Source organism: Petaurus breviceps, unplaced genomic scaffold (genome assembly GCF_028583685.1).
Source record: "Petaurus breviceps papuanus isolate PSGF00001 unplaced genomic scaffold, PetGlider_PUasm1.0 78, whole genome shotgun sequence".
NCBI classification, from domain to species: Eukaryota; Metazoa; Chordata; class Mammalia; order Diprotodontia; family Petauridae; genus Petaurus; species Petaurus breviceps.
In genome coordinates, this window is record NW_027186502.1 from 8,216,124 (window position 1) to 8,229,706 (window position 13,583).

Here is a 13,583-nt window from a genome sequence, read left to right on the forward strand (position 1 = left end):
ATAGGAGTGGTTACTGTTTCTGGGTGTGTGAAGAGGTATATTTCAGGGAGGGAGATATAAATGTAGGGGTTGTTATGTGTGTAAAAATTTATATTACGAGCCAGATATAGATTTGATATGGAAAAAAGTCATTTCTTCTGGATCAGAGTCTTCAGGTCATATACTCTATGATATGTAAAATAAGATAATGTAATCTCTAATCAAATACCTTGAATTTAGAAAGAATTATAAAAGAACATAAATTTATATAAATAGATAAAAGAATATTTTTGAAAGGGAATAGGGAAAAGTTATTACCTACTTAGTATTGTAGGTACTTCAGAGACAAGATAAAATCTAAATGCTTGATGTCGATAGCCATACGTACCCAATCTAATACAGTAGGGAAGAAATCAATCTTGATAACTTTTAACTCACAGACCAAAAAGAACTTGATATTAACACTGGGGAGTTTTATATAAATATCATGTTGAGATGTTTTTCAAAGATTGTGAATTTGTGGCACTTGAAATTTGACCTTCTTTGAGCTCCAATTTTTGCCTTCTTTTACCATCGCTCACTCTGAAATCTACAAGAAAGCATGTGTTTTAGTTTTTATTTACATTTCTGATACTAGCTTAAAATCTTACAGTAAGAATCTCTATTTTTTTTGCAGTGCCAGATCTGTGATTTCATTAGTTTAGAACCTGTTTGATATAGAACTACCTCCACCAGTGAGGCATACAATTTGTATGTGTGAATCTTACAGTGTTATCTAGGTTACTGAGAGATTAACTCACTTGCCTTTGGTCACATAGTCAGTACGTCAGAGTCAGGATTTGAGCCCAAGCATTCCTGGATCCAAAGCCATTACTCTAGATCCACCACACCCATCTTCATCAGTATCCTGATGTCACCCAGAATAAAAAAGAAATTTTTGGGGGGGTAATTCCATATCATACTTTCTTCCAAATCACACTTCCACAGCTACTTAGTTCCTGCTCCATCCAGAGATCCTTTTATGTTTGCATTCCTTTTGTTACAATAAGAGAACTCAGATTATTCAGATCTAGCTTTGCAGGCAATAATTTCCCTAAATTAAATCAATTAGCTGATAGTCTGGTAAGGACCTGAAACAAAAGTGAAAGAGTAAAAATAATACATAGAAAATATTCTGCCTTCATTGTGTAATTTTCTCATTATTTCAAGATTACATTTTTAGTGCCATGAATTAGTTTTATTCTTTTCTAATATAATGACTGTGAGGGTTTTTATGAAAAATAATGGTAAGTGTTCTATCCAAAATATGACTTTAAAACAATAACATGTAACTATATGTACACAAAAGTACTTTAAAATTTTTTCCCAAAAAGTTTTCATTAAGCATATTTTACTTCTGGCAATTTTATCAGATTTTAGTAATCCGGAATTATGCCTAACAAATAGTTAAACAATTGATATTTAAAATACCATCAAAAAACTAAGAGAAAATACAATCAAGCTTTTAGATTAAATGTTGTTTTGTGCATGTTAGGGGAGTGCTTAAAACTATGTTCTTAAGTAGGGTGAAGTTATTTTACACTTAAATTTAAGTGTTTACAAAAGTTCAATTTAGACATTTCAGTAGGTTGGAGGCTATATTCATTGAACTTTTCAAAATAAGTTAAAGCTAAGATGATTTTTATGTATACTCATGAAAGTTTGACCTTTATTTTAAAATAAAAATTACTAAATGATTTCATAAAACCATAGCTGCCTTTAAATTATCACAAAATGCATTTGCAGATAATTTCTAAGTGTAATACCTCGAAATGAAACCCTTCACTCTTTAAAGGTGTTTTTTTTTATTATAGTGTGTTTCAAAATGTTACATATATACATATGTATATATGTATGCACACGTGTGTATGTATGTGTGTAAATATGTTTAACTTGCTTGAGTTTAAATAAAAGGAGTCTGATACTTCAAACAGAGTATTAGGTTAAATGCCAGTGTCAACTAATACTTGCTATGTTATATAGAGTGAAATTAGTTGTAGTATATGTTTATATAACATAAAATACTTTACATTTCATCATCCTGTTTGATCCTCACATTTACTTTGTGGAGTAGGGACAAGTATTCCCCATTTTTCAAGTGTGGAAACATAATTAAGAAGTGGTGGAGCTGGTCTTCTAATTCCAAGTACTCTTTTCATTACATTACACTGTCTTTTATTATAGCATTGACATACCTATGTACATATGTGTATGAAACTTCTTTTTGTTCCTTGTAGCAGAATTCAGTTGTACTTCATAGTCAAAACATAATTCCACTGAGATGGGTAATTCAAAAAGATAAATGAGATATTAAGACACTCTCTTCTCATTGGCTATTGCCTTTTCTTTTGTGTAGTAACACACAAGTCGAAATCTTTAAAAAGTTCTATTTCATAAGAAATCACATCCTATTTTTTTTTAATCCTGGTAGCTATGAGGACTTGTTTGTGCAAAAATATTATGATGAGAACCACTTAAAAGGAAGCTAAGAGAAAAATCTAAATGTGCAATTCCTTAAAACTATGCTAATACAGCACTTGCACTATATAATATAAAATATGTAAAGGAATTTTAGATTCTCTGCCTTCTGAATCATTAAGGATTGGCAAAGGAGAGGAGTCAGTTTTTTCTTTAAAACAACCCATTTTCTTTCCTATATTTCTGGCATATTTATTTACAAAATAGATATTAGATGCATTTTACACACAGAATTATACTAAAGCATAATGAGACATTTTATGAGTACATGTACACAAAATGCATGTGTCTATGTGTCAAAAATATCTTTTTCAACATGAAGTCATTAAGCCTTCTTGAAATTTTTTATCCTAGTTCTCTGCTATGATTATGCTTTTGAGATAGTACACATGCCTAATAGATACCACTTTAAGAATACATTATCTTAAAGGTCACGTGAAAATATTTAATTATTGGTTTTATATATCTTTTCCTTTTTGAAGCAATCCATACTTGATAAATGTCTGTTCAGTAAAATCAGAACTTGTCTTCCCATAAATTGTTACTGGTCATATAGATGTGTATTTTGACTGAACTACAGACTAAACATTTTCATTCTTTTATTTTTGAAGCTGTTTTATGACAATAATATTCTTCCTTATAGCTGTCACAAGACGAGTATAGAGGTACATTGTACAAGTACAGATCTGAGGAGGTGGATATTGATGTAAGTATCAATGTGACATTTATCACTGATGTTTTTACCATACTTGTCTTCCCAAAGCATTTTATATAAGCACAGAAAGTAAATGCCTCCTCACTCCATCCCACCTCACTCCCCACTAAAAAGCTGCTATTGATTGTTATTAGGTGAGCTTTTTCAGTATTCTCTGGCTTCAGTCTTTACATTCCTGAGTTAGTTAACAATGATGATGATATACAGAGATTTGCTCTTTACTAAGAATACAAAGCTATGTCCAATAATGTATTTTCAAGTTGGGGTTAGAAAAAAATAGAAATAACCCATTTTCCAGTCACTACTCTTTAAATTCCATCACCATTTCCCTTTTGGAGCCCAGATTTAGCCTGGTAATCCTCAACTCTAAGGTCCCTGAGTTGCTACTTTGTCTTTGCAATTTGTCTCATATTTTTATTCCATAACTTTGCTCTAGTCAAGCATACTTAGAATAACAGAATATTATAGCTGGAAGGTACCTTATTTTATAGATGAGTAAACTTGAGCTGAGAGTCTTAGACAAATTAAGTTGCCTAAGGTCATACAGATGCAGAATTGAGGCCATAACACAGGTCTCTTGACTCCCAGCCCAGCGTATTTTCTATCTCAACTTATTTCTCTATTCAGTACATCCACTTATATGTATTTTGAATTATCAGATTCTTTTTGAGAGCTTTATTGGTATTTTTAGTAGTAAATGACAGAGAAATTGATTTTTATCTTTGCACCTTTACTTCTTTATTCAATAGCTGTTTGTTTGTAAGGAGTTAAGGACTTGGGATATTTCCCTTTATTTGTATTTTATCTGAGGTTTGGGTTCCAAGACATCAGAGCAGATGTACTTTGATACTTCTAAATTTTTATCCAAGGCATCAACTTTTTCAAGTGATGTCAAAATTTCATTTTGATAGATTTATTTCAACAAAGTTTTAAGTGGCTTCTAATAGTTTCCATGTGGTTAGAATGAAAAAAAAATCACATTAAAAATTAAAACTGTGTCCTAAATTATAACCTAAGGCTTAAACTAGTAAAATATGTCTATTAATGTTTGAAATGGATGCCTTCTATAGATTTTACTTTTATGTTAAAAAATAATTCTGTGTTTGGATTTTTCCTAAGGATTTATGAGGAATTAATGTGAATCAGATTCAGGTAGTGTTTTATATTAAGGATTACATAAAATGTTTGGTCTTTTAAAATGTAAAATTTGAAATCAACCACATTTAAATGGGTAAAGTGATGTGTGATTGTTTTACTTTATTATATTTGTATTTGCATAATTAGGATTTGCCTTAATGATAAACTAAGTATTGAAGTATAATTTGAATAGCCCAGTTATTGCTACAATTTTTGTTTAACTTTTTGTTTCTATAGACTTTGGAGGAGGGTATGTGTGGGTGAGGGGTGGGGAACCTACGGCCTTGAGGTTTATTAAGGGGATTTGTTCTGGAAGCTTGGATTTGTCAAGAGGCTACACTTGAGGACCTAAAAGGCCATGTGTGACCTTGAGGCTGTAGGTTCCCCATCCCAGGATTAGCATCAAAGATATAACCCTGTTATTTCGTTAGATTGGGCATCTGGTCTTTAAATCACAGTCTCATTATTGCCTGAAGGCACTGATAGTTTATAACTTGCCCAGAGATGCACAACTCAGATGTGTAAGAAATAAGATTTGAACCTAGATTTTTCTGATATCAAGGTTGACTCCATTCACTGAACTATACTGTCTCTTCTTTGCAGACAATGTTTTTTAGTCCAAACCGCCATTTATATTTGGTATAGGGAACTCTCTGTGAGTAAACTTCCTCTCCCAAAGTAGATTTGCAAAAGTTTTGCAGCTTCTAGTCTAGAGTTGCCTGGGATACTGAGAGTGTAAGTGATTTGCCCAGAGTATGTCAGAGGCAGACTTGAGATCTGGACTTTCTGACTGACAGCTCTCTGTGCACCACTCTAAGCTGCCATGATATGTCTACAGAAATACTGATTTGAAAAATATCTCTTTAGTTAGTCTCCTTCCTGTGTTTTATTTTGATTTCAGACCGCATTTATTTAAACCACTTAACTAAAAATTAGATGATTTTTTAAATGTACATTGTCTGCTCTTAAAGGAAAAATGAAGGGTACTGCTAACTATGGAAATTTTCTTTTATTAACCTAGGCCAAGCTAAGCAGATTATGTGAACAAGATAAAGTGGTACATGCATTGGAAGAGAAACTTCAGCAGCTCCACAAGGAGAAAGTAGGGCAATTATGTTTATTACCTAAAATTGATGTTATTTTATTTGATTATTATCAGGGCAGTGATAACTAAAGTAAAAAGAATATATTTGGTAATTCAGAACATTAAATGTAATTCTTTTTATTATAATAGTACATGCTTGAGCAAGCTTTGCTATCAGCCAGCCAAGAAATAGAGATGAATGCAGATAATCCAGCAGCCATTCAGAATGTAGTTTTGCAGAGGGATGATTTACAGAATGGACTCCTTAGCACATGCCGAGAGCTGTCTCGAGCTACAGCGGTAAGTAGATTTTTTTCTTTCTTCGTAAAAATCCAAATTGAAGTTTCTGGTCTTCTTGTTTTTTACTTCTAATTGGAATATTTGTTTTTAGTATAAGAAGCAAGTATTAAGTTGTATAACATTAATGTATTTAAAGCATTATCTTGGAACATTTAAGAATAAATTTTTAATCTTAAAATCAATTGCCTTACCAAAAGATAAGCACATAGATATTTTATAGCCTTCAAAAGTAAAAATCTTAAGAGGAATATATTATGCAGCACATTCCATGATGCAGCTAAATATGTAGTAGAATTTGATTTGATTCCATTGACTAATTCCAGGTAAGACAAATATATTGAGGAGAATTTGCACATTACTACTTAGAATTCTAAAGAAAAGTATTGTCTAGGACTTTCTAATAATTTTTCTACAATTATCATGGAAAATTAATAAAACTAAGGTTCTTGACTAAGTTCCAAACCTCATACTGGTTACTCAGATCCAGAAAGTATAGTTATCTGTGACTGCCATAATCTTTGGAATTTAAGCACGTTGGCTCAGACAATTCTTGGTATTGTTTCCTGTGCATGTTTATTAGTTAATCTAATGGCCTTTTATTAGACCTCTTTTTTTTTTTTTTTTTTTTTTTTTTTTTTTTTTGAAGGGGGAAAGGCAGGACAATTGGAGTTGAGTGCCTTGCCCAAGGACACACAACTAAGTGTGTGTTAAGTGTCTGAGGCTGGATTTGAACTCAGGTTCTCCTGACTCCAGGGCCAGGGCTCTATTCTCTGCACCACCTAGCTGCCCCTAGGCCTCCTCCTTTTGACCCCAGTTGTATTCAGCACTTGACCAGCCTTTCCTCTCTGGGTTTTCATGGCTTTGCTCTCTTGACTACCCTTCCATCTGTCTGGCTGCACTTGTCTTCAGTACATTTAGTTTTAAATAAAGAAGTGAGATGGTTAGGGCTTTGCCTTAGGAAGATCATTTTAGTAGCTAAGTGGATTATAGAAAGGAGAGATAGATAGATGGTGAAGAGACCAGTTAGGAACCTACCACAAGTAGTCCAGACTAGTAGTGATGAGGGTGTATAAAATAGTTAATTGAAGAGAAAATTATGTATGAGGTACATTGTGGTGGTAAAATCATGAGGACTTACTTGGAAGTAGTTTAGATGTATATAAGAAAAGGGAAAAGTCAGAAGACACTAGGGTTTTGCAACTGAGTGACTGAGTACCCTCAGCTAGAACAGGAAAGTTAAAACAAGGACAGGTTTAGAGTTTAAAATGAGGTTGAATTTGAGATACTAATGAGACCTTCTGTAGGGTTGTGCCTGGCAAGCAGCAGTTGGAGATGGAACTAGAATTTGGGTGGAGAGATTTAAACTTGGATATATAGATTTTAGAGGTTGCATCAAACCGTTTTAGTGGTTGGGGGACTTAAGGAAAGTTCACAGGGAATCAGACTGACCAATAATAAATTAAGCAGTAGGCCATTTCTTGTGGCATGTGTTCAGTTCATACAAGCAAAAAAGGCTTAAGGCCTGACTTAAACTATCTGGGGCACGAAGGCATGACTGAACAAAAATGAGGGAAGATGGGTTTAGGGTAAAGGATTTCACCATGTCTTAGGTGCAGGGCGGGGAGTATTTTAACAGAGTATTGATCATGAGAGAGGAAAGGTCTCTTGAGTCTGATGAGGAAGGAAGGAATTCTCATCACCTGTCTTAGGTCAGTAGCTGTAACATGTAAATGCTTGGTCCTCCACATAGGACAGCTCATTGCTCTGTAGGTTTTCATAGAAATGGAGAACCAGTCTTGTTTCCTCATCATTTCAGGAATTATAGGAAGGGGACCTACCAATATCCTTCTTATTAATAAGGAGATTTACATGAAAATGTGGCCTACGGGGTATTTATAATGGAGCGTAGGGGTCAAAGACATGGGCAGCAGGTTTTGCTTTGTAGCCAGTTGATTTATAATTGTTCAGTCCAGAATGTTTACACTGATGGGCAAGGAGGATGAAGAACACAATGTGAAGGAGCAACAGAGAGGATCTGTGTAGCAAGATGGCAAAGTAGATGGAACAAAGGCCTGGGTTCAAATCCAACCTTAGGTACTTATTAGCTGTGTGACCTTGGACAAGTCACTTAACCTGTTTGCCCCTCAGTTTCCTCATCTGTAAAATGGGGATGATAATAAATTCTTAGGATTTGTTGTGAGGACCAAACATGATTATAATTGTAAGCCACTTAGCACAGCACATGGCACCTAGTTTGTTATCTGTTCAATCCCTCTACCCATCAGTAGTTTTTAGGCCATTATACCTGACTTCATTCTCCTCCCTTTCCAGTTTCAGCCCTGTAGTTGACAAGCTCAAATAGATAGTGACATTCACTCTCCAAGCCCTTCATCTTGTCCTGTTTACTGCTTCTCCTTTGCCAAACCCTAGCTCCAGATCATTCCCTTTGGTAGCCTCCTCTTAAACAAGCTTAGGGAAGTCTCATAAACTACTGGGGATACCATGTGTCCAGAAGATTGATTATGAAACTTCCTTCCTTTCAGACAGAGAGGTGATGGACTAAAGATGCTCAGTGAGACTGAAATTTTCACATAACTGTCACAAGACAACCCTCTCCCCCCCCCCCAAAAAAAAAAAAAACTTCAAAAAAGAAAATAAAATCTACATTTTGGGAAATTGTGCAAAAATGTTCTCAAACATTGAAAATGAAATTGCAAGTTGATAGGATTCACGGACATAAGGAATCTCTATTCTCAATTTATCCAATCACATTATTGTCAGACTTCCATAACTAAAATGACAAAATTATTTTTAAATACGTAGGCAGGAAGATAGCCTAAATCCAAAAAAGAAATAGAAATTAATCACATAATTACATAATATTTTTCTATAAGTGTAAGAGATTACTGGAAAGGCTATAATGTGACATACTGAAAATTTGGAGAAAGAGAACTTCATCTTCCACATCAGCTTTTAGTAAAGATAAATATCTTTTTCAGAATAAAAAGGAAGTTACTTGTCTTAGTTTGAAGAGTTTTAAAAGGGCAGAGTCAACTTTAAGACACTTTTAATTTGCAGAGTTAACAAAAGCACAGATGAGATATTCTAAATTGTAAAGGGTCAAATTGAGAAGTTTTCATTTTATCCTTGATGCAGCAGGGAGTCCTGGAGAATTTTGAGTAGGGGGTGGAATGGTCATACTTGTGCCTTAGGAATAATGTTTTTTCTAGCTCCTCTGGGAAGATACCTTTCCAAGCTGCTCTGCTTTTCTTTTCTTTTCTTTTTTGAAGCAATTGGGGTTAAGTAACTTGCTCAAGGTTACATGGCCAAGTGTTTCTGGGTGGGTGCTAAGTGTCTGAGCCCAGATTCGATCCCAGGTCATCCTTACTCTGGGGCCGGTACTCTTACTTGCTGTGCTACCTGGCCACCCCGCTGCTCTGCTTTTCACCAGATTTTATCCACCATGCCATAGAAATCTCTTCACCCTGAAAGTTCCCTCTTAAGTACCTCTGCCGCAGAGGCCTTCTCCTTCCAACTGACTGGTTCCTCCTAGAACCTCCAATTTATGGTGAGGCCTGGATCAATCTTGGCTTCATTCCTTTCCAAACTGCACTGCCCCTCCTTGGCATATTCTCCCTACCCCTTCCTTCCTTCCAGTTCCCTTTTTTTTTTTTTGTCTCTGGACATTAGAATGTAAGCTTCTCTGGGCTGGAGCTGTCTTTGTGCTTTCCCCTCCCCACCTCCCCAAAGTTTAGCGTCATGCCTGGTACTTAGTGACTGATTAACAGAGGAGAGAGTCTGGAAGCAAGGAGATCAATAAGGAACCTATGGAAATAATTTGGGCATTAACTACTATAGAGGCTATGTACATAGAGGGTATAGGAGATTGAGAAATGATATGATGATAGAATGAACAAGATTTGACAGTCAATTGGTATGTGTCAATAATGTCCTTAATAAAAAAAGGGAAATTGGGGAGAAAGGTAGATTCAGTGGGGAAAATAATGAGTTTGAGTTTGAAATTATTGTGGGACATCCAGGTGCCCTATCCAACAGGCAGTGAGGATAAAGGAGTGGGACTCAGGAACAAGATGAGAGCTAAACTTGCAGGTTTTGAAGTCATCTTAATAGTGAATTTATTTTAATTCATGAGATCATCAAAGACAGTTCAGTGTTCTTTTGTTTTTGCCTTCTTAAAAGCTGCCCTTGTCTTCTAAGGAACAACAGAGCCTAGAGTGAGGAAGACTCATCTTCCTGAGTTCAAATCAGACTTCAGACTCTTCGCTAGCAGTGTAACCTTGGGCAGATCAATTAGCATTGCTTGCCTCAGTTCTTCATCTGTAAAAATGAGCTGGAGAAAGAAATGGCAAACCAGTCCAGTATGTTTACCAAGAAAACCCCAGAAGAAGAGTCAGACAGCTAAGATGACTGAAAAAAAATTTGCCCAGTTAATACCATAATATTCTATGATGTCTATAAAAGAAGTTCAACAAATCTTTATACAACATCATAAGAAAATTAAAGTATTAAGTCCTGGTTCTCATGTTTTCAGGAACTAGAAAGAGCCTGGCGAGAATATGACAAATTAGAATATGATGTAACAATTACGAGGAACCAGATGCAAGAACAGTTGGATCGACTTGGTGAAGTTCAGGTACAAAATTTTAATCTTCTCAGATTCTTTTCAAGCCTTGTGGTTATGCTCTGGTGTCAGACAACTTCAGATGGTTACATTGATAAGATATCAAATCCAAAATGAACTGTGAAAGACCTGAAGTATGATGGGCCTACATGTCAGGACTCCCCCAAACCCAAGCTCTAAATTAACCACACACTTGCCAAAATCTCTAAAGAAGTCACTCCACCAGGCTTATCTTCTGTTTAAGTAACCCTTTAATGTGTCAAATTTTAAGTTTGGCCACATGTATCCTTATCTGGTATGATAGGAGAGGCCTGCTAAAAGAGATGATGATGACATTAACAAGTGTGAGGCATAGATAATAAATATTTGCTTTGCAAGTAACAGAAATCACATATATCCTCCTTCTGAAGGCTATTCCTGATTCCCTTCAACACCCCACTCAACCACAACCCAACCACCACCATTTATTAGTTCTCATTCCTCTGGAAATGGATTTGTCTGTATGTTACATTATCTCTTAAAAGATGGCATATAAATAATACTATGGATTATGTATCAGAGATCGCTGAAATACTTGATTACATTACTTTTTTTGTTTGTTTTTTGCTTTTTAGAGGGGAGAAGGCAGGGCAGTTGGGGTTAAGTGACTTGCCTAAAGTCACACGACTAATAAGTGTTAAGTGTCTGAGGCTGGATTTGAGGCCTGACTCCAGGGTTGGTGCTCTATTCACTACGCCACTTAGCTGCCCTCTACATTACTTTTTGTTGATATGACTACCACTATATTGCTCTTCTAAAATTTCTGGAAGAGGTGATAAAATTAAGTCTTTTAAAATTTTAATATATGTCTAGTATTGTTTATTTTTTATTACCAGGTATTTATAAATATTTTAATTTTAAGTTTCCTATATGAATTAATGCATAATATTATTAATAGACGGAGTCAGCAGGCATTCAGCGTGCACAGATTCAGAAAGAACTTTGGAGAATTCAAGATGTCATGGAAGGTTTGAGTAAACATAAACAGCAGCGAGGCACCACAGAGGCTGGTAAAGAGACTACTTTTTATCTTTTATTAGCTGACATTTGGCCACAGTTACATCTAAAATGAATGAAACGTGTAATTGCATTTCATTAACTTAGTTGGCAAGGCACTAGAAGCACAAATATGATTAAATGTAAGTAAATGGGTAGCATGACATTTTGTTTTTCCTCTAGATTCAAAAAGATTTTGTAACTAGTTTTAATAGTGATGCATTATAATTTTTAAAAATTATTTTAATAGGTATCATAGGATCAAAGGCTTTTTCAGCAGTTAAGTACAAAAATGAGGTAAGATGTTTACTGTTTTGATTTCTGAATGCAAATGGATATATTTCTAACCTTAAAGAATGAGTAAAAAGAAAGCACGTATTTTCCATAGTTTTACAAAAATAATTTTAAGTAGTTTTAAAGTATGTTCCACTCAAGTTATTGTGTTAATCTTGAAGTTACAATGGGCATTACAAGAATGATGTTTAAAGCTACATTGATGATTTCTTATTTGTAACAACTGAGTCTCCTTCTGACCCCCAAACCTTAAACTGGAAAAATTGAATCTGGGTTGGTTCATGCATTTCAGAACTTGAAAGGTAGGAATTTTCTTCATGGTCATAAAAATGTACTGAATTTCACTCTTGTGTGGTAAGCACTTATCTGTGTTTTAGGAGGTTTTGTAGAGCAATATTTATGCATAATATTAAAAATTATAACTATAAAGAGATACTGTCAACATAATTACAATAGCTTCCAATTTTGATTCCAATGGGGGAAAATGCTTAGTATCATTTCTTTCTAAATGTGAATGCAACATTTTACAGAGTTTTAAACTAAAATTTTTTCCTGCTATACCTAAAAAGCAGCACTTTACTGTGCAGTGATCCTTTGGATTTATAATAGAACTTTAAATGGAATGCAAATACAAAAAGTGCCAATCTTGGTGCTCCGAAGCAAACTGGATACTGTTTCAAACTCAGTTTGACTTGGTGACTATAATGCTCTGTTTTATTTCTTTCTTTACATGTGATTTTGACAGTGTCCCTTTCATTATCTAGAGTTGATGAGACATACGTTTTTAAAGCTAAGCTGCTATTGAAAAGTTTGTTAGATACTCTTAACACATTATGCTCATCTAAATAAGGTGACTATTCTACAATCTTTAGGAAGAGGAAGTAGTCCCACCTCGTCCTCCACTTCCTTGGTCCTATGACTTTACAGAGCAGCCTCCCATAATCCCCCCTCTGCCCAGTGATAGCAGCTCCTTGCTCTGTTATAGCAGGGGCCCAGTACATCTGCCTGAAGAAAAGAAGATTTACCAAGTTCAAGGATATCCAAGAAATGGCTCTCACTGTGTAAGTGGCTAGAATTGCCACAGAATTATGCATCACAAATATCATCTTGATTTTTCATAATCATTTTCTTTTGCCATCATTATATTGTAATCTCCTTTTGGGCAGTAGTTTTTGTTGCTTTCCATGTTACCATTTTCACATATTACATTTTGGGGTTTTTTTTCTTATGTGCTTAAATTTTTTTAATATAGAAAACTGTCATTTAATGTTATTTTATATAACACGAAGAGACCAGATTTAAAATAGACTAATGTGAGACACAGAGATCATGTCTGCTAATTTTTTCTATCCTCAGATCAGAAAATAAAGGGTGGGAAGTAGAGTTACTGCCAGGATAAGTAAGGTCAAGATTTGGATATTCAGTATGTAAAAGTAAGAATTGATAAGGAAGGAGAAAGGATCAGTGAAAGAAGGAATATAAACCAGTGAAGGGAAAAGCCTATCAAAGAAATTTTAATTATATAGGAATTTGGAATTTAGGACTTTACTAGTATATATGGCATCTGACTACCTTCTAAAATGGAAAAGGTAATTTAATACATTCAGTCATTATTCTTACAATGTAATGCCAAACAATCTGGTGGTCATGATGAAAAGAAAAATATTTATTTTAATTTCAAAACAAAAAACTTGGAAGATACAAATTTTAATCTTCCTTCATATTTGTTTTCCTTCACTTACATATGGACTTTCAAAAGTATTTTGTCTAAAACAGTTCCTGTTTAAAAGTTCTGAGATGGGGAAGGGATTAGCAACCTCATTTACCAAATTTAACTTGAGATTTCATAAAATAGCAACACAGAAAAATTTTTAGTTATT

At 34.6% G+C, this 13,583-nt stretch overlaps 1 protein-coding gene across 14 annotated transcripts in view; it reads left to right on the plus strand.

Annotated features, from left to right (window-relative positions):
* PLEKHA5 (pleckstrin homology domain containing A5) overlaps window positions 1-13,583 on the plus strand; it is a 201,638-nt gene that overhangs the window by 157,162 nt on the left and 30,893 nt on the right. For 12 of the 14 annotated variants that reach the window (XM_069106159.1, XM_069106160.1, XM_069106162.1 and 9 more), the window contains 6 exons: window positions 3,140-3,202; window positions 5,370-5,450; window positions 5,583-5,732; window positions 10,285-10,386; window positions 11,312-11,423; window positions 11,660-11,706. In XM_069106159.1, the coding sequence (XP_068962260.1) occupies window positions 3,140-3,202; window positions 5,370-5,450; window positions 5,583-5,732; window positions 10,285-10,386; window positions 11,312-11,423; window positions 11,660-11,706 (555 nt within the window). Of the gene's footprint in view, window positions 1-3,139; window positions 3,203-5,369; window positions 5,451-5,582; window positions 5,733-10,284; window positions 10,387-11,311; window positions 11,424-11,659; window positions 11,707-12,575; window positions 13,567-13,583 lie in introns of those variants that run through there. The other 2 variants (XM_069106176.1, XM_069106168.1) reach the window with 2 other exon arrangements.